The 20,524-nt window shown below is 38.9% G+C and overlaps 1 protein-coding gene across 1 annotated transcript in view; it reads right to left on the bottom strand.

Annotated features, from left to right (window-relative positions):
- LOC116321854 (receptor-type tyrosine-protein phosphatase beta-like) overlaps positions 1–15,829 on the bottom strand; it is a 37,297-nt gene extending 21,468 nt beyond the window's left edge. Inside the window, exons 1-12 of the mRNA XM_039600902.1 lie at positions 15,388–15,829; positions 9,452–9,830; positions 6,210–6,347; positions 5,791–5,931; positions 5,088–5,348; positions 4,737–5,003; positions 4,438–4,554; positions 4,153–4,299; positions 3,601–3,718; positions 3,192–3,337; positions 611–880; positions 427–485 (exon numbers count right to left, since the gene is read on the bottom strand). Coding sequence (XP_039456836.1) covers positions 427–485; positions 611–880; positions 3,192–3,337; positions 3,601–3,718; positions 4,153–4,299; positions 4,438–4,554; positions 4,737–5,003; positions 5,088–5,348; positions 5,791–5,931; positions 6,210–6,347; positions 9,452–9,830; positions 15,388–15,456 — 2,112 coding nt within the window. The 5' untranslated portion in view covers positions 15,457–15,829. The remainder of the gene's footprint in view (positions 1–426; positions 486–610; positions 881–3,191; positions 3,338–3,600; positions 3,719–4,152; positions 4,300–4,437; positions 4,555–4,736; positions 5,004–5,087; positions 5,349–5,790; positions 5,932–6,209; positions 6,348–9,451; positions 9,831–15,387) is intronic.
- Between the last annotated feature and the right edge of the window lie 4,695 nt (positions 15,830–20,524).

Raw genomic sequence — 20,524 nt, 5'->3', positions numbered from 1 at the left:
TGAAAGTATGACACGATATGTTTAGGTTTTAATTAAAAATATATAGTTTATACAGAAATCTCAACACATTATTTGAGGGATCAAAAGGTAATTTAAAGTAGTGAGAAATTTCCTTTTAATCTACATTTGTGTCTTGTCAAAAAAAAAAAAGAAGACACTTTTGCGCCTTAATTCCTCTTAACAAATCCATAATTTAGTTTGTCAGAGCCTCAAGTCGCAACACAGGTTCAGAAGTAAAATTGTTTTTGGACTATCAAAAAAAACAAAAAAACATTCAAATATCCCAGAAAGTTGTCTTTTTCTGAGATGTAGACCACTTAGGTTGTCATTTCACTAAGAGAGCTGTAAAAAAACAAATAAAACAAGTAAAAAACTGCAATAGTAACACCACATGAAATAAATGTTATTCTTGTTACACAGATATACCTTGAGGAAGTTGTCTATTCCAGAGTGAACAGCTGTTGGATTTTGCACAGTGGCTGGTTCTGCAAAATGGAACAAAAGACAAAGCAACAGAGATGTTTTAACTTAAGTACAAACAAAACTGGTAGATGGTAAAATAAACATAAACTCAGACAAATATAGGACTTTAAAAGGACTGGATTCTTACGTGTTCGAGCTAGGACGGTGGTGGCAGTCTCCAGGTCGCCACTCCTTGTTTTTATGACCACCGAGTAAAGCCGGCCAGCCTCCAGCGACCTGAATGAGCACTCAGGTGGTGAGGAGTGGGACACAACAAATGTGTGGATAGGAATTCCCTTCTTCTCCTCAAGGCAGACCAGGTAGCTGTCCACGACTCCTGACACAGGACGCCACGACACCTGCAGAGCATCGGACTTGCCGCCATTTGAAACAGTTATCTCAGAGACTGGCTCCGGGGCTGAAAATAAAAATATTATTGTATCGTTTTCACTGCAGTGTTAAATATTTGTAATATAGAGAATAAAATGAATGTATCTCTTTAAAAAAAAGTGCATAAATTGTAAATTTAAAAAAACCCATAAATAACCTTTATCCCTTTTGTTTCTCAAACTTTTCTTAAAAACAAACAATGAAAATTGCGTATGCCATTGCAGATACAACAGTGATACCACTTACTGACCAATAGAAGGTTATTTGAGGGGAGTGAGGGCGGAGTCAGGTTTTGGTTTTCTATAGTCTAAATACTGATTTGTTAGCAGGAGAACAATACAGACATTCACATCCAGAGTATCCTGAAAGTATCTGGAACATTCTATGGGAACACAATACAGTAAGCGCTCTGAACAGGAAGTGTGTGTTTGCTTGTCGAAGTGTTTATGTGAGATGTAATATGAGTCTTAGACTTTCTGAGGACATTTGAAGACCAAATAATGCCAAATTTTGTCTTCACATTTAAACAGACTTTCAAAGGGTCACTGCTGGGTCCAGACTTAGTTATGGCTCAGATTGAATTTTAGGTCTTGGCAGAAGGTAATGGTCCGAAGAAGGCAACAAGTCTATTGCTATAGTGCCCATACAGACAGGTAAACAAGGGTGTGTGTGTGTGTGTGTGTGTGAGTGTGTGTGTGAGTGTGTGTGTATACAGGAAGCCTTTGACCATTAGGAGCGTTTTTGTGTGTGTGGAACATTCCAAACGTTCTTTTTAGCGTTTCAGCCATTGTTCTAGAAACCACCTGATGTTGTCACATAACATATTTTTACTTACTACTTTACCTAACTTTAACCACTACAACCTGAAACCACACCAGGTGGTAACCAACATCCTAAGAAAATAATGTATGACAAGTCATCAACATTCAGAAATGTCATGCTTTCAATAAACAAACAAGAAAAACCCCACAAACATTTACATGTTTTGTTTTGGGGTTTTAAACAGTTTTTTACAACATTGTTCATCTGAAAAGAAGTTAGGAAAAAATGTTTTTCATGTTGAAATCATGCTCTTTCTTTTGACTAAACTCTAAAAAAAAAAAAAAAAAAAAAAACTCTAATATTTCCAGCAAGCCTGATTTTACAGCGGACCACAAAGTCGACTCAGGACATTTTTTAGTTACTGTAAACTGTCTGCTGACATTCCTGTTCAGACTGTTTGGTTGAGAGGGTCACACAGCAATATTGTCTCTACACAATAAGATCCCGGCAATCAAACAGTCTTACATAAGCTGTTGTGCCTTTGCATGTTTGTGTGTTGTAAACATTTTACAGTTTCTCTGGCTTCCTGAACAGTAACAACAGTTACAGTAAACTGGGGCTTTTTTGTTAACATGAGTTTTCCCCTTCTGAAAACAGAATAAAAAAATGAGTGTAAATAAATACTGAATTTCAAACAATGTCACATTTACGTGTGCAGAGGGAGTACAAACACAGCTGTGCCCTCACCAGGTTCATTATTTAAACACAAACACAAGCACTGATTTTTCTTTTTCTTTTTCAGCCATTCTGTTGGCGATTTGCTGCTGTGTATGGGCTTGTTATCTTATTGCACAACCCAAGCTTTAGCTTTAGAAAAGGTCATCTAACATTTGACTTTAGAATACTCGGGAGTTCATGGTCTATGGAAGACTTGATGATTGCTGGGTATCCAGTTCCTGTGGTTGTAAATCAAACCCAAATCATCAGCCCTCCACCAACATGCAGACAGTAGATATGAGTTTTTTGTGCTGACAAATAAACTAAACTGGTTCAAACACCCGCTAACTGAGGCCTGTAGAGTCTGCATGATCCGAGCATGGGGTTAATTTGCTGGAAAATTAATGTTCAAAATAGGATATGTGGAGGGTTGGTGTGACAGAGGAGGATATCAGGGATATATTGAGATGAGGGTTAGGGTTAGGGTTAGGCAAATGATCTGCTGAGGTGACCCCTAAAGTGAGCAGCTGGAAGATAAAGAAGAATGATGGACTATTTGCCTGACACCAGATGGGCAAAACATCATCCTTTATAAAGGTGCTCACACTTACTGATGATTAATCAATCAAGTAAAATTGATTAGCAGCAAATGGCTCCTACTTACCCAGTTAATTACTGTGGAAGCAGTGAGTTTGGACCTTATTTTTTAAACATGATTTTTATTTTTAGTTTCTATATGTATTTTTATTTATGTATGATGTGAAATTGTTAGAAAGGAGAGACCTCTTAACACAACCCATTAACAAGAAATACATTTTCATCAGAGACTGCAGAGATATAAAGATTTAATAAAATGTCACCTGTGCGTGCCTCCAGACTGATGGGTTTAGACTGTTGCTTCCCACTGACAGTGACAGCCTGCAGCCTGTAGAGGGTGCCAGGTGTCAAACCAGCCAGCAGCAGAGAAGAAGAGCTAACTGGAACACTGTAGTTCTGAACAACAACACTGAAAAGGAAAATACATGTTAATATTCACACTGACAGGAATAAAAGTTAAAGCAGAGTGAATAAATGTATAACGAGGGACTTTAAAAGCAGTTGTGGATGTTGCTGGTTACACATACTGCATGATTGCAGTTTGACTTCTGTTTTAAGACGTGGGCTAAAAGATGAATGATCTCAGACCTTGTGTAATAATGTAGATTTTACAAGTGTTTTAAATACCCTGATCAAACAGAAGTTACTGTAATAGTTTCCTTATAGACACACCTATCCTGTAGCAATGTCAACGTGTACAAGTCTACATCTCCTGGTGGTTTTGTCCATGAGGCCTCAAGACTGTTGACGCCCATGTTTCTCAGAGTGAAGGCATGCAATTCCATGGGAACTGAAGACAAACAAAAACAAATGAGGAACTTAAAGTAAATAAACATTTTCCCAAAATACTTAAACATTCCTTAAACCATTCAATAACACTTATCTCAGGTCTCAGTTTTAACTCAATTTTAAGTTTTATTGTTCTATAAATGTTGTAAATGTTGTATTACATATACATATACATATATATATATATATATGTATACATAGAGAGAGAGGGAGAGAGAGAGTTAATAGTCATTAAAATAAAATTACATTCTGATATTTTGAACAATATCATAATCTTTTCTGACAATGTACTTCATGTTCAGTTATCTGAGAAAAACTTTCCACGTTTTTACATGCTAAAATAAAATCAGTTGAACTGGTGTTCTTTCCTACGGTACATCGTGGGGACCTGCAGTTTTACTACCACCAACACACGGGCAGTATAAAAACACACACCTGTTCTCCCCTCCACAGAAACAGAGGTGTTCAGTTTTCCACTTCTGGTTGTCACGGTAATGGTGTACAGTCTCCCAGGTGTGAGGACATTGAAGGTGCACTCCCTCATATTTGGCTCCACCGTCCTGGTAGCCACCGTGTTGTTACCTAGGAGACAGCAGGAAGTATAATGAAGAAAAAACAACTTTTTCTAACATTTAAGAGTCAAAATTTTGAAAATAGCAATGCTGATTCCAGCAAGTTTACAAAATAAAGAAAAAGACTGGTAGGTTGTACTGTTATTACCATGGTAAAGGGTGAGGAAGTAGCTGTCACGTGACCCCAAGGGGGCGTGGCTCCACATAGCACTGAGTGAGGTCTGATCAGAGTGCCGAATGTGGAGATCCAACACCGGAGCAGGAGCTGCAGAGACAGACGGAAAAACAGCAAGTTTTACTGCAAGTTGTTATTCTGGCACACCAGTACAGGAGCCCAGTTCAGCCCTCACTTTGAAGTGGTCAGATTAGTCGGTACCACTGGTCGGAGCTGAACTTCACAAGTATGATATGTACTCTCATATGTATTTGTGCTGATATATTTCTGACCTGTTGATCCCTCACAGCTACTCTCAGCCGTCAGTCCTCCACTCTCCACTCTCAAAACGACTCTGTACACTCTCCCTGGTGTTAGGCCTGCCCTGGGGATGCTGAAGTTCACTGCCTCCCGGTCCAGAGATGTGCTGACTACCTGTTGAGAGCCATCAAATAGGAACAGCGTGTAGTTCTCCCAGTGACCAGTTGGAGGCGACCAAGCCAGGAAGAGGCCACCAGAGGTGGAGGGAGACAAGGTGAGGAGGGATGCTGGAGCTGGAGCTGGAGACAAGAAGATGACAGGGTGAGGAGAAAGGGGGGAAACAAAGAAAAAAAATAAAGGGCAGTTTCATTTCATCATCTCACCTGTCCTGACAGTGATTTCTGATTGGTTTGTCAGTCTGCCGCTCCTAGAAGTCACTGTGAGCTGATAGGCTGAGCCAGGAGTCAGCTGATGGATGGTGATCTCTGTGACGTTCCCAGGCAGGGTGGTCTCCCAGAGCCTCGTGCCATTGGATGTGAGCGTGACAATGAGAGCGTCCAGGTCGCCTTTGGGCTTTTGCCACGACAACAGCAAGCTGGTGCTATTCTCGTAGTTAGTGGTGATGTTGGAAACAGCAGAAGGCACTAAAGAGAAAAGAGACTCAAATGTAAAATTTACTTCTTTTCCATTTTTCTTTGCTGTCTTTCTGATTTGTTTCCTTTACTGTTTCACTCTCTCCTTCTTTTTTTCCTTTTGTTCCATTGGAACTTGTTTCCTTCTTTATTTCCTTTCCTTGTTTCAGTTTTTCTGACTGTCCTTGTTTTTTTTCCTTTTCTTTCTGCTGTCTGTTTGTTTAATTCCTTCATTTTATTTCTTTTTACCTCTTGCTTTTTTGTTGTTTTGCTTTTTCTGCTTTCACTCCTTCCTGTCTTGTTTCCTTGTTTTATTCTTGCTTTCCTTTAATTTCTTTCTTTATCTTGTATCTTTTGCTTTTTGCCTTTCCATCTTTTTTATCCTTTCATTCATTCACTCATTTACCTCTTTCCTCCTGTCATCACTTTCCCCCCTCTTCTTCTCCTTCCTTACCTGTCTGAGCCTCGATGGTCTGGCTGTTTTGCAGCTTGCCACTCTCTGTCACCACAGTAATGTTGTACAGTCGACCTGGCACCAGGCCGTTTAGTGTGTGTCGCGTTGTTGTGCTCCCTAAAGTCTCGTTCTTCAGCAGACCTGCAGACATGACAGTGGAGAAGAAGTTGAGAGGCTGAAAGCTTCAGACTGCTTGAAACAATCAGCTAAAAGCAGTTTTTTTTCTGTTCTTCAATCTGAAAGAGCCTGAAATGTAAACTCACTCATGGTGCCTTATTTTAAACTGTGAATCATGCAGAGCTACTCTGGTAGAGTCCAGGATTAAAAGTATGGAAACGCTGAGAGTGGATGATTGCATCAGGGCTGTTTCTTTTGAGGACATGGATGATCATAAGCAGTTAGAAACATCACAGACGTACCAGACTGATCTGGACTCTCAGGCTGTTCCCACAGCTGAAGCCTGAAGCGCTGCGTCCTGCCGTTTCCAGCCTGCCAGGAAAGACTTAGACTGCTGCAGGTCCTGGATGTCACCTCAAGGCCGATCACCGCTGAGGGCTCTGAGACAAGAGCAAATTAAACATTAAACTAAATAATTCAATTTACAGCCCGCTTTAACCTTTTGCCTTGCATGCTTATTTCATTTAATTATTTTGTACCTCTTCCAGCTTTTGTAAGGTTAAGTGCGAAGACTTGTGAGCGTTTGAATGCCCATTTAGGCTGGGTGTTCTGATTTTTGTTGTTTACTCCCCCCCCCAACCCCCCAACATTTTTTTTTTTTTTTTTTTTTTTAAAGAAAAGCTAATTGCAGAAACTTTAACTGTTTATTTGTGGAGATTGTGATGACTGTATTTGACCTCAGACTGGAGTGGCTGGTGACACAAGAGTACTTTTTTAACAACCTTGTGAGGCTGCAGAGAGGCGGTGTGGAAGAAATTCAAACAGGCATGTGTGTGTGTGTCAGCAGGCCTCCCACGATGCTCAGACTTTGATGACAAGGCCACGGATGGAAGCGATGGATCCTTTTCCTGCTGAAACCTCCCTGCAGTCCGACTGACCTTCATGTTCAAAATATATAATTTACCTTAAAGGAACAGTCCCACTGTTTCAGACACAACATGGAGCTCTTCCACGTTCGAGCTCAACACATCCTTTGGTTAGATGACAACCACAACATCAGTGGACACAAACACAATGCTGTAACGCAGCACATGTGAACATGGTGCAGGTCGAGGCCCGTTTAGCATCCACAGTTATTTCTTTGTTCTTTGTTTAAGCTTTTCTGACCCACAAAGCTACGACTGGTCTGAAGAATTCAGGACTGGTTCTGTACGTGCAGCCAGTTGCAGCCCTCTTCCTAAAACTGCTGTGAAGAAATGCCACCATGCTAATGGTTAAAGGCTACAAAGAAGTAAAGACATGGCATCAACATAGACCTTCACTGTGAAATGATTAGGAGTATCTTTACTCTGTAACTGACAGACACACATGAACACTTTAAGAACTCTCTCATAACCTGAACCCAACATTAAATATTAACGTTTTTTCCTCTGTTGCCAACCAACTCTCTGAAATAAGCGCAGGAAACCTCGACCCATAGTTTAGAGCAGAGAGCTTGTATTTGTTTCCAACAGCCTGAACATGATTTATGAAATTTGACCCATTTTCTGTTAAATCAGTGTCAATAAATGATCACAGTTGCTTTTTTATAGAAACTGTTAGCATTCATACATCTGCTGCTTAAGTCTGAAGTCAATCATTTTCAGGTTCACATTCTCAAATCAAATAAGTTAAAATTATTTCAGCTCCAATAAAATCATCAGTGTGTCTTCTCTCCAGGAGCTATAATAAGGTGTGATGTTCAAACTTCTATGACAAACAGGACTGATGAGGTTTTAGTTGTAGAAACATCTTATCTATGAGGTCTTATCTTAAAGATAAGATCTTCTGTCTTCCTCCCCTCACACCCAGCCAGCCACAGCAGATGGCCACCCCTCCCTGAGCCTGGTTCTGCTGGAGGTTTCTTCCTATTGAAAGGGAGTTTTTCCTTCCCACTATCACCAAGTGCTTGAGCATAGTTTGATGGTCGGGGTTTTCCCTGTTTTATTGTAGAATCTTTACTTTACAATATAAAGCACCTTGACAAAACTGCTGTTGTGATTTGGTGGTATATAAATAAAACTTAACCGAACCAAGTTAGAAATTAGCTACTTAGTTTTTATCTGGGGAGGATATACCATGTTCTGACTTTCTTTCTAAAGTCTTAAATGTAGAGTACTGCTATAACTTTGCCATAAATTTTGACAAAAATAAAGATGAAAACTAAATAGTGATGTTTGGAAGGTCAGTATTGTTGTGCTAGCTTATATAATGATTTGATATGTTTTAGCCTACCTCGTGACTAGCTACAGATCTAAGACTAATATAAAAACACTGGCACAAGGAAGATGGAGGATGGGCATTAAACTGTTCTCAACAATAGTTCATGTTGAGGACAAACAGACAAACGTCTTTATATGACAGGAAGAAGATCCCAAAAACAGAGCAAACTTCAGACCATGACGTCTGACATGATCCTTCACGCAACAACTTAGTTAAATATAAAACCAAAGTCGGGATTAAGAAAGCTTGAATAATCTAGTAAACTACAGGTGGATGGTTCTGTATCTAAAGATATCTTCAAATATCTTCAATACTAAGTTTCTATGTTCTTTGAGATGTGAGACAGTTGCCTGGTTCACAGTTTGATTTTTCAACCAACTAACCAACCAACCAAGCCAGCAACCAAATAAATACATGTGATGTCTACTAGAAAATTTGAGGACGGAGGTAAAAATATTTGACCAGTCCACTAAAGGTCAGTGGATGTAACAGTCGGCATGCTACAAAAGATAAGAAACCACAAACGCCACAGTAGAAGTGTTTTGGATTTCTGAGAAGGTTACTGTCGGGACTCGATTGGGTGCAGCAACACCCAGTTTTCCCCAAACTCAACACACACATGAACACAAACACACACTTATACACACCTTCACACCCTTTCCCACAGAACAAAGAAACAATGGAGGCAGGAAATGGCTGAACCCTGAGCTCTGCCCACGATGGAAATACACACTGAGGGTCCAACTTCTGTTCTGGACTCCCGCCAGCGTGGAGACACAACACACACACATGCATTTACTTTAACAACTCTATCACTCTCTCTCAGCAGGGCAGGGGTTCCTGTAGCTAATCACAGAGCTGCAGAGAGGGGAAGCTGCATGACATTAACTCTGAGATACACAAAGACATGGAGGTCGAGTCCTGTTGGTTCACTTCAAACGCGAGAGGGCAGAGGAGATGGAAACAATGCAATGAAACAGAAAACAATAGAGTATTAGCTCCACTATAGTGAACGGGGTTTAAGTCTGTGAACCGGTGCAGGTATGGTGTGTTTAGCACCGTGTCAAATAAAATAAAAATTCGACATGCCCTAATAAAACTACAAGAAGTAGCAGAAATGTCACATGTTCAACATAAATTAATTGTGCATTTGTAATCAAAATTACTGAGTAATCTAAGTAAGTAATCAGTATGCACATGAATATGGATACTTCCGTCAACAGTATGTATCTTTTTTGAATATCTTAAATTTTTTACACATCTAGATGGGATCAGGACTTACTGGTGTGCGCGGTGATGTTTGCAGACTCCTGATCTGTCTTTGACTGCACCTGCAGCTGGTAGGCGGTCCCAGGCTCCAGGTGATCCAGAACACAGGTGAAAACTTCTCTCATGCTCTTGTTTCCTCCCGCTTCAACTCCTAGCTGGTCGGTTCCTACATGATGTGCACTGCTTGAACCCTCCACCACCTCCTCTTCTCTTGTTCTTTGCCTACACTCGATGCCATCTGTATCTGGAGAGGTCACAGTGAAAGAGCAGTTCTGTCCAGGTGTGCTCACAGTCAGTGATATGGAGTCCAGACTGGATACCGGTTCAGATAAGGAGATGTTACATGGTGAAGAAGCTACATTTTCCTCTGCGGGAGCTGCGCTGCTTCCATTCTGACAGAAAGAGATGAACAGACATGAGTGACAAGAAACATTGAGAGGAAAATTTTAGAAATAAAAGCATAACATGAGTTTTTTTCCAGGTGTTTGTGACCAAAAGATACACCAGTTAATACTGGGGAAAAAACCTCAAGGCCTGAGCAAGGAAACCAAAAGCTGCATTTCTCCACTTGAGGCTTCAATAGTGAATCAGTCCTCATAGACTTCATTGTTAGAGCTCTACAGGAGTCATACCTTTTGGTGCATTTCTAATCATCTGACCAATAATATGGCTCCTGTGCAGTTAATTGTATCAAACAGTCTATAAAGTTTGAGCTGTGGTGGCCCTGAGAGGTCAAGTGCACTGCAACTTAAGAAAAATTAAGAAAACACCAGCAAACGCACATGAAACAAAAGTTGAATTAACAAGAAGTTGAAAAAAAAAACAATATAAAAAGGAAAAGAAAATCTAACAAAACACAGCGGAAGTCTTTTTGGGGATACAATATTTGTGATGGAACAGCTGCAGAAGTGACAGAAAAAAAAACTATGCTACCGAAAGGATGCAGGTAAAGTGTGTTTTGATGGGATGAGTTGTTTAATATTGTAATTATATGTTCGCTTCTAGCCGTTTACCATTAGCTCGTCACTTCTGTCTCCCAAAAAACACTTCCGTCTTGTTTTTTGAGGATGTCTTTTGTGAGCTGATGTCGTCTTTTGTGCCTTGAGTTGCAGTGCATTTGACCTCTCAGGTCCACCGTACTGAAATTCTGAGAAGTAATTCTGGATGTTACTGAGCAGTAATGAGCAGGTGTCTGTATCTGTTAGCCAATACCACCCTATCATCCAAATATGGTTAACAGTTTCTACAGACATGTTGATGCTGGAGCGTTCAGGAATCTACAGCCTCTGTTTTCCATAAGGGAGGAAACAACAGACTTTTATAGTCTGCTTTCAAGTCTACAGGAGGCTCATTCCCAAAATGAAGATGTTGGGCGTTGCTGTACTTTGATCCCATTGTTCTGATAACTTTCTGAAGTTCTGGCTACAGAGGAGCCAAAACTTAAGTAGTACTCAGGTCATGAGTCCAAATTTTCCCCACCCTTCTTAATTTTGATCAGCAAACAAAAACATTTTTTTCATTTTTCTTTAATATTTTCTGGTTTCCAAATATTTTTGTGATTTTGACTCACACATGAATAGAGGCATACTTTGGTGTTGATGCTCCAACCACTGAAAGGTAAGAGCCCAGTTTGACCTGCAAAGTTGGCGCTGGGAAGTAAGGGGGGTGGTGTAAGTTGAGAGGCTATTTTTAGAGTCCTTTCTGGACCTTGTTCTGTAATTTGTTTTTTCCTACTTGTTTTTGGCTTTCAATTTAACTCACTGATTAGGTTCAGACCCTAAAAGCGGCTCAACTGGGTTTAGGAAAGGATCACAGATGGACACAGTGATGCCACCAGTTGCATGCTAAGTTATCAGCTAATGCCAGCCAAATTAGTTAGCAAGCTGCATCTATAGACCGTATGGGAGCATCACAGAGACTCCTGCTAATCAGTGCTCTGTAAAATCCAAATAAAATCTTAGAATATAACTCCTCAAAACTGCAGCTCAGACTTGGACGGTCTGTTAGTACAATAACCTCAAAGCAGCCATATTATTGGTCAGATAATGTCATTAATAATGCTCCACAACGCTCCAACAGCACAAACACAGTCCAGAGGTCCAGTTCAGTGACTCCAGTTAACTGAGGTGAAGCCTAGCACACAGCTAGCAGCTCCAGCCACCTGTGCCACCATCCATTTATCAGTCAAAGAGACCAGGCCCCCAACAATGCCAACTGTAAGCCAATTTAAAGAGGTAAGTTATAGAAACATTCCGTACAATTGTTATGAAGGGGCTAAATTAGCTACAGAGACCAATGCATTCTGTGAACGTATTTATACATAATTCCTGCTTTAAAGTTTAGCATTTTAAAACGTTTATAGGGACTGACTTGCTTTTGAACCCTCAAGTAGACATCAGTGGAACAGCAGATTTTGCCCCAGAGGTTGCCACTTGGCCAACGACATTAATAAGCTTTAAGATTCACACATCTTTATCACCAATGTAATGTAAACTGGATGGCATTACCTTGGCCTCCAGTAACACTGTGAGAAACCTTGGAGTCATTTTTGACCAGGACATGTCCTTCAACGCACATATTAAACAAATATGTAAGACTGCTTTCTTCCATTTGCGCAACATCTCTAAAATTAGAAATATCCTGTCTCAGAGTGATGCTGAAAAACTAGTTCATGCATTTATTACTTCCAGGCTGGACTACTGTAATTCACTATTATCAGGAAGTCCTAAAACTCGCTGAAAAGCCTTCAGCTAATCCAAAATGCTGCAGCAAGAGTACTGACAGGGACTAGAAAGAGAGAGCATATTTCTCCTGTTTTGGCTTCCTTCATTGGCTTCCTGTTAAATCCAGAATTGAATTCAAAATCCTGCTCCTCACATACAAGGTCTTAAATAATCAGGCCCCATCTTATCTTAATGACCTTGTAGTACCATATCACCCTATTAGAGCACTTCGCTCTTGCACTGCAGGCCTACTTGTTGTTCCTAGAGTATTTAAAAGTAGAATGGGAGGAGAGCCTTCAGTTTTCAGGCCCCTCTTCTGTGGAACCAACTTCCAGTTTGGATTCGGGAGACAGACACTATCTCTACTTTCAAGATTAGGCTTAAAACTTTCCTTTTGCTAAAGCATATAGTTAGGGCTGGACCAGGTGACCCTGAATCCTCCCTTAGTTATGCTGCAATAGACGTAGGCTGCCGGGATTCCCATGATGCATTGAGTTTTTCCTTCCAGTCACCTTTCTCACTCACTATGTGCTAATAGACCTCTCTGCATCGAATCATATCTGTTATTAATCTCTGTCTCTCTTCCACAGCATGTCTTTCATCCTGTTTTCCTTCTTTCACCCCAACCGGTCGCAGCAGATGGCCGCCTCCCTGAGCCTGGTTCTGCCGGAGGTTTCTTCCTGTTAAAGGAGTTTTTTTCCTTCCCACTGTCGCCAAAGTGCTTGCTCATAGGGGTCATATGATTGTTGGGTTTTTCTCTGTATTTATTATTGTGCTATCTACTGTACAATATAAAGCGCCTTGAGGCGACTTTTGTTGTGATTTGGCGCTATATAAATAAAATTGAATTGAAATTGAATTGAATTGAATATCCCACTCTGTCAAGCTACACACCAGTGGACACTTTGTGTGTGACTTAGTCATACCAGCAGTGCAGCTTTGACAAAACAGCATTAATTAATGAGACTGAGGTGCACAAAGCTATCAAAACATCACCCAAAATGAGGAAAAATAGAATCAAATTTATTTGGTTCACCTCATGAGTGTCCAATCAGAAATGGCAGAAACTGATGGATCAAACCAACAAGCTTTTTAGCAACTACTGTCAGCGTCTGCTGAGAAGTATAAAGATTAAAAGTTTATTTTAGTAACAGGGCTGATTTTAAGGCTTTGAGAGCTGCAGAGTTTCTGAAGCATCCACCCCACGGACAGTTAATCAGCTGTGCTATTTAAAGAGCTGCAACTGCGTATTTGTGCGTTTTTATCATGTTTTGGGTTTGACTGTTGAACTGACCTCCTGTGTAATATGATAATAAAGTTGGAGATAGTTGCTTCTGAGCTTTTTGTCCTCAAAATTTGGCCAGCACAAGAGAAAATAAAACAATTTGTCACTGATAATGAAGTTCAGGGAGTTCAGAGACAACAATGCGGCAATGAGGCGACAGTCAGGAAGAGAGGGAAGCGCGACCGAGGAAAATGAGACTGTATAAATGTTGGTGTAACTTACTAATCACAGAAGTAGCAGCATGAGGTTATGGTTAAATAAACCTTCAATCTGCTTTGATATAGTTGGAATTTTTTATTAATAAAGAAATGCCTGAACTGCCCCCCATCACTAATGTGAGCTAAACCTTGGCTTACTCTGAGGTCAGACTCATTAACCCTGTTCAAATGTGGCCCACATGTCATAGCACACCTCATATGTGACACATCATCATTAAACCTCTGGGAGATTTCAGGCAGTCAGTCAAAGTCAAATATGGCCCAAGCAAAACTGTACATGAGCCAAACCTTCACTGCTATTTGGGTAAACCTGCTAATGTGCAGCTTTTGGTTTCAGCCAACAATCATCAGAGTGTAAACCTGAAGACACTGGGTAGAAGAAAAATGTTCTTTTCAGTGTTTCTTTCACTGAAAAAACATAAAGAAACATGAAACTGAAGCAATGATAGTAAGAACTTCCCATTTTTTTTACTTCTGAAAATAAAATACATATCTATTATTTGGAACTGTAACCTAGAAATGCACTCATCAGAAGGAGCATGTGTTTCTTGTCTGCTTTTCTGCAATTACATCCCTGGTTTAGTGCTAAACATGCTCAGCGGGAAGCGACTCGCTTGTTTGAGTGTTTTAAAGTGGATGGAGGTATATTTAATGAAGTGAACCATGCAAAAAGAAATCATTTTATACATGGAAAAACGTTTTAGATTGTGTAAATGCTCCATCACATGTTGGTGCTCAAAGCAACACCAAGGCAGATGGCACTTTATGAGGTTTCCCTTTGCAGTAACAGGTATCACCAAAGAAGAAACTGTATCGCACAAACTTTTGTTTGTATCGGACTCAAAGTCCAAATTATAATTTTTAATGGGTTCATTTCAAATAAAGTCCCATACATTTTTGGCAGTTTTCTTGATTAAACATTTCCATTTTGGTGTTCAAAACAGGTCAAAATCCTTTGAAAAGTATTGAATGTTAATCAAATCAAACACTATGCATCGTTCACTGGTGACCTGATGGATGCTAACACCAAGATTTGTTTGTCATGAAGACAAATCTTTCTTAAAAGAATGAAAAATACAGATTTTTCTAAATATATATATATATATATATATATTTGATTGGTTTAAGACAAACTTTGCTGTTATATCTCAAGTTTTCTACCTAAAAATGACAAGCTCCTTAAAGCTTGTCATGAAGATAAATGAACCCATTTTCATCTTTTTAGGCTAAACGCTGCTGAATCTACTCTGTATAACATCTCACATGGATTTCATTTTATTTATCTCATTGCATTTAATTTTATTCACACATGACTTCTTTGGTATTTAAAATTTAAAAAAAGAAGGGCCAGTTTTATTTTGCATTTTAATTTAAAGAACTGAAAGAAACCATGAGTTAATATTTGCTCATCTTGCATTAGGCACATTTTTGAAAACAGAGTCGCAGGGACTTGTTCACAAAGCACTTTGTTTCTTTTCTTGTTGCATTTTTGTAAAAGTCCATGAAATATATAATAATTACTAAATTTCTAAAAAAAAAAATTCATATTTGAAAAAATAAAAAAAAGTTTGCATTGTATCTGAGATGAGCCTCGACTACAGGAGCATGCAGAGTGATCACAGTTAATCGAAAGAGTAACTCAGATCGCATGAGGTTGATATCACATCTGAAGCTTCTTATGTATGTGCTCGTTTTCGACACAGATCATGAACGTCAGACTGACCTGATGCAGCAGCAGCAGTGAGGTGAACCACAGACAGCAGAAATAACTGCAAACTTTACATTTCAGCATTTTGATCCTGTCTCAGATCCCCACGCGGACCATGCACCACCATAATCCTGAGCCTGAGGTAGGACGGGTGTGTTTGTATTCACTGTTTCAGGTGGATGGTAGAAAATATCCTTCTCTTTAGTCTCTTTTGTGTTCAGCAAAGAAGCCGAGTCCTGATAGGAAACCGAAGAAAAATGTTGAGAAAAAAGTGGTTAAACGTCCTTTTTAATATCTTTAAAAAAAATTATTCCTTTTTAGACAAAAAATTTTAATTTTCCCAGAAAATGTGGTTTTATTTATCTGTCGTCTCTGCTCTGCCTCGTGTCCATCCTCTCCTTAAACCTCTCAAAGTAAAACAGCCGTTTCCCTCTTTGCGCTCCCTGTCTCACCAGCTGTATGTCTCTCTTCCTGCCTGTCTGTCTGTCACTCTATAGTGTTGAGGTTGGGACTCAGTAGCGGACTTCCTCAATCAGGCCAACAGACCTGTGAGTCACTGCAAAGGCACGACTACAAACCCAGCCTGGATGGAGGCTAAAAATAGGCCTGTAACTACAATAGCAGCACACCTTGATGCACTGACAGCAGAGGTAGATGTTAAAAATAGAGACGAGTGTCTGATTAAATCTCACTGAGACTGAAGTTTAAAGTTTGCTCCGTCTCTCTTTTTTAGTGACAGCTTTGTCTTTGGATGCAGCTCCATTAGTAACTTCAATGTTTCTGTGGGTCTATATTCAGCTCAGCTGTATATTCAACTCTAACAAGTCTTCTATTGAGTAGCTTTACAAGCTAAACGCCAAGCGACTGTTACTCCCTTCAATGGCAAGTGACCTCCTGGATATTCAGAGAGCATAAAACCAGTGCATCACAGAGCTGGGGAATTATGTTTATAGAGCCAACATCAATGATGATTATATTCATATAAGAATGTATATGTATGACTAAACTCTATCTTAAGATAAGATATAATCAATAAAGTAAATGCCCATGTAGTGGCTAGAATTTTCTTTGCACTGACAACAACAGGTCTCATTCTCAACAGGTGTTGGACTTCACCAGCACTGCCAATTCTTTTTAGATGTTTGTCGGCAGTCTTTGGTGAAAAGGTTCATGTTAGGTGATATATTTAAGGTGGCCCAAGGATTGCTTCACTGAGTGATGAACTCTGGCTTGCCCTGCAGCAGTTTGCAACTGAGTGCAAATCAAGGAGTAAGGGTTAGTACCTCAAAGCCTGAGGCCATGGACACTTCCTGGACACCAGCTAAGTAATATACTCCGTGCATTACTACCAGGAGTAGGCCAACCCAGGACGTGCTGGATTATGCTTCTTGGCTGCCTCAGGAATACCCTGCAGTGGAGCTAGAGGCCTCATTTAGGGAGGGGGAGGTCTGGGCATTTCTGGTTACACTGTGGTCACCATGACGTGGACCAAGATAAGCATCAGAAAATGGATGGATGGTTTAATAGGTCAGTATAACGAGACAGAGCCATGGTTTATTTAATGGATATGCAACCAACACTTCTCAAAAGGAGCAACTTTTAACGTGACAGCGAGGGGTCTCCATTTCTTCTTTCCAAGTTTTACGACTACCAGCGATCAGCTGCCGAGTGCTTACAGGCAAGTTTCCATCATCCATGCAAACTACAGACAACTGTGTCAGTCTGCGAGCAACCAAAGCATTCACAAGGAGATTTTTGGTGCATCATCTTCTAATTTTGCCTAACAAAGGCCACCAACCTCAGGGAATACACAGCATTCCCTAGTGAGGACCCCAATGGGCCACTAACCAGTGTCTGAGACACAGTAATGGACAAAGTGGTTTTCCAACAACCACAGTTTTCTTTTCTGTTTTTTTTCACGACAGAATTTTAACATGGAAGCATAACACATCCTTACATGTGTGACAAACTGCTAAATACTGGATATCAAATTTCAGCTTTTCCATTTTTCACTGTACAACTTTTATCTTGTAGTTACAATAAATACCAATAAAAATAATAAATACCATGAAAGTTATGTTGGAAAATTCAGATTTGTTGGTTCTTGTCTGTAATGCCTATTTAGCTATAATTGTGCTTTCAGGCCTCTGGTTTGCTTTCTAACATGATGGAGTTTTGTTTATATTATATTTGTAAAAAACGTAATAATTCTAATTCAGTTTTGTGTTATGAATTTCTCTACTGTTTCCCCTTTTCCTCCCGAAAAATATACACTTAATTATCCACGATAACAAGACAATGATTGGTAGATTTCTGGCCAGGGCTGCCAAAGATCAAATCTGAGCCAGAAAAGGTCAAAGTCGACTTCTTTATGAAGCAGTGTTACAAGTTAAAGGCCAAACTCCTTTTGTTTCAGTTGGTTTGAGCCACATTTAGTCATCCCCACCTCTTTCCTTCCTTCCTGCTCCCCTCCTCTCTCTCCCTCTCTCTCTTTTAATGATAGTTTCTAGGAACAAAAATTTTCAGCTCTACACAAGTTGGTCTTTAGTGTGACTGAGCATTAAACATTTCATTTTATGGAATCTGGTAAATTTCTATGCAACAGTTTGTGCAGGGGTTAATCTCAAATATTTTACTGTATGCTAAAAGTTTCTGTCCCAAAGTAAGCTCTATAAATGTGTGTCACTTTTTCATGTCATGTTGACTGCTTCACTCACCTCCGTCTCCCAGTCTCTGTTCCAATGTGACTTTTAGGTGTTTTTGTAACGTCACATTGCTCACATTTCTCAAAAAGATTTGCACATACAAATACACGATGCTTAATTTAGAAACTGAGACAACTCCCTCTAAAAATTCCCCATTTAAAATATTTTTTTAGCTGCTGTTTATTGAGAAGATGCTGATTAAAACTTTAAATTTAACCACAGTAAATTAACTTATCTCAGCTGTAATGTCATGACTTCTCAATGTTTCCAGAATCCCTACATATACTATTAAATAATAGTATAAATATTTTTTTCCATTTATGTCTTTCTTTACCGATACACTTTGTAAGTTGAAGTTCTTTTGATTTCTTTTCACAACTGTCGTATTATAATATTATTGTCATATTAGGTTGATTATATAAATTTCAATTTGCTGTACCAGACTAGGTATTATATGAACATGTTTTTATGGCCTTCAGTACCAAACATATTTCCTGTGTTTCTTGATATTTACATGCTGAATATTTTTCTCAGCACATCTTTATTTTGTTGTTGTCATCACTGCTTCTTGATTTATTAAAGTACATAAAAAGTAAAAGAATAAATAATAAGATAAAAATATTTAATGTCATCACATAACTTCAGCATTTAAATGTCAACATTTGGCAACCAGAGGTTCCAATCCTGCACCCCAGACAGCTTTACACCATGTAAGACTTTACAGAGAAGTAACTGGTTATTTTCAAGGTTTAGATATTTCGTGGGATATCACATGAAAAAAATAAAAAAAACCCTGCTAATATACATCGTAAATATAAAGCAGTATTTTTGCTGCAGAACATTCGTGAAATGAAAATCAAAAATATTATTACTTATGTGATTATAGTCTACATATAATCACAGACTGAAATTATATGTTTGAGATGTTCAGGCAAACTGTTTTTGTATTTTTTAAAGGTCAGAAGTCGAATGTGACATGATATTTATTTATATTTGCAAACTATAATGCGATAGTTAGAATCCCCACATAGCAGTGCCATTTCTTAAATGTTACCAATATAAACATAGGCAGCAAAATTGTAAACAAAGTTATAAAAACAAAAGACATTTTATGAAAATTTGAGCTTGAAAAGGTCTGAAGTCCATAGTCAAATATTTAGAATCCTCATATCATCGTATATGTCTATGTGTTGTCAATACAAACAGTGGCAGTAATAAACAGTTTACAAATAGCTCTATATGGCCTTTTATTATCATTTTGACCTTCAGATCAATCTACTAACCTTGAAGGAGAGGTCAGAGGTCAGCTACACAATATATACCATACTTATAAGGAAATTGATAAGTTAGGCACTGCTGAATCACGCAGGAAGTCATTCGTGCCTGTGGCTCTGTCTCTGTACAGTTCCTCCATCTAAAGCACGAGTAAACACTGCAGTAGCTGCACACCGTCACATCCTCCACAGAGAAAATTACAGTCAGTATAAGACAGGCACCTTCAAATTTATCTCATTGAATTTTGGAATATTTATACATCAGTGCTATTTGTATTCAATAGAGCTATTTTGTAATATTTTGTATTATTTATTATTAGTACTTTAACTAGTGAGTTATGTTCTTACTATCTTCGAGCAACCGTACCCTCATTTCCTCTGGGATTTATAAAGTAGGCTATTCTGTTTTTGTCAATTTGTGACTATAAATCACTTCACCCTGAAGACCTTGGTGGGTGTAAGTTAAGTTTGAATGGATTGTTAACATGATCCCACTCTACACTACTACAAACTTCAGAATTCATACAAAACTTTGAAGTATTGTATATACAGATGGAAAAAAAACTAACACCATTAATCAAACACTGTTGTTAAAACCTCTGAATTAAAGCTGAAAGTCTGCACGTCCATCACGTTATTAATGTTTGATGTAAAACTTTAAAAACTGTCTCACTGTCCAAATATTTATGGCCCTGCAGGTATCTGGTTTTAAATCTACAGCAACGTTTAGACAACAATATAATCTGTCAACTTTTATACAAGTCCTTGCTGCTACAATATTCCCACATGTTTGATTCCTCTATTCAAGTTAGTGTACAATACACATAAACACCTTGGATATGACTTGGACAAAATAAATTTAAGTCATCTATTTGTATAGATCAGTTCTGGCAACATTCAATTATGGATTTAGATGGATTATAAACATAAACCTGGAAAAGGTCAATCCAGATAAGCAAGAAGGAATCCATATTTTTCATGTCCAGTGTTTTTAATGCTCAGGTTACAGGTAACAATATAGATATATATATATATATATATATATATGTAGATAGAGTAGATAACAAGGTTACAGCACTACTCAGTGGCTAATGTTCTGAAACATTACAACATTCAAGCTGGTTAGTAATACATTAAAAAGCCATGTTTCATAGGTATAATAGTTAGACCGTA

This window comes from Oreochromis aureus, linkage group 17, assembly GCF_013358895.1.
Source record: "Oreochromis aureus strain Israel breed Guangdong linkage group 17, ZZ_aureus, whole genome shotgun sequence".
Classification (NCBI taxonomy): domain Eukaryota; kingdom Metazoa; phylum Chordata; class Actinopteri; order Cichliformes; family Cichlidae; genus Oreochromis; species Oreochromis aureus.
This window is presented reverse-complemented; position numbering and strand designations above follow the sequence as displayed.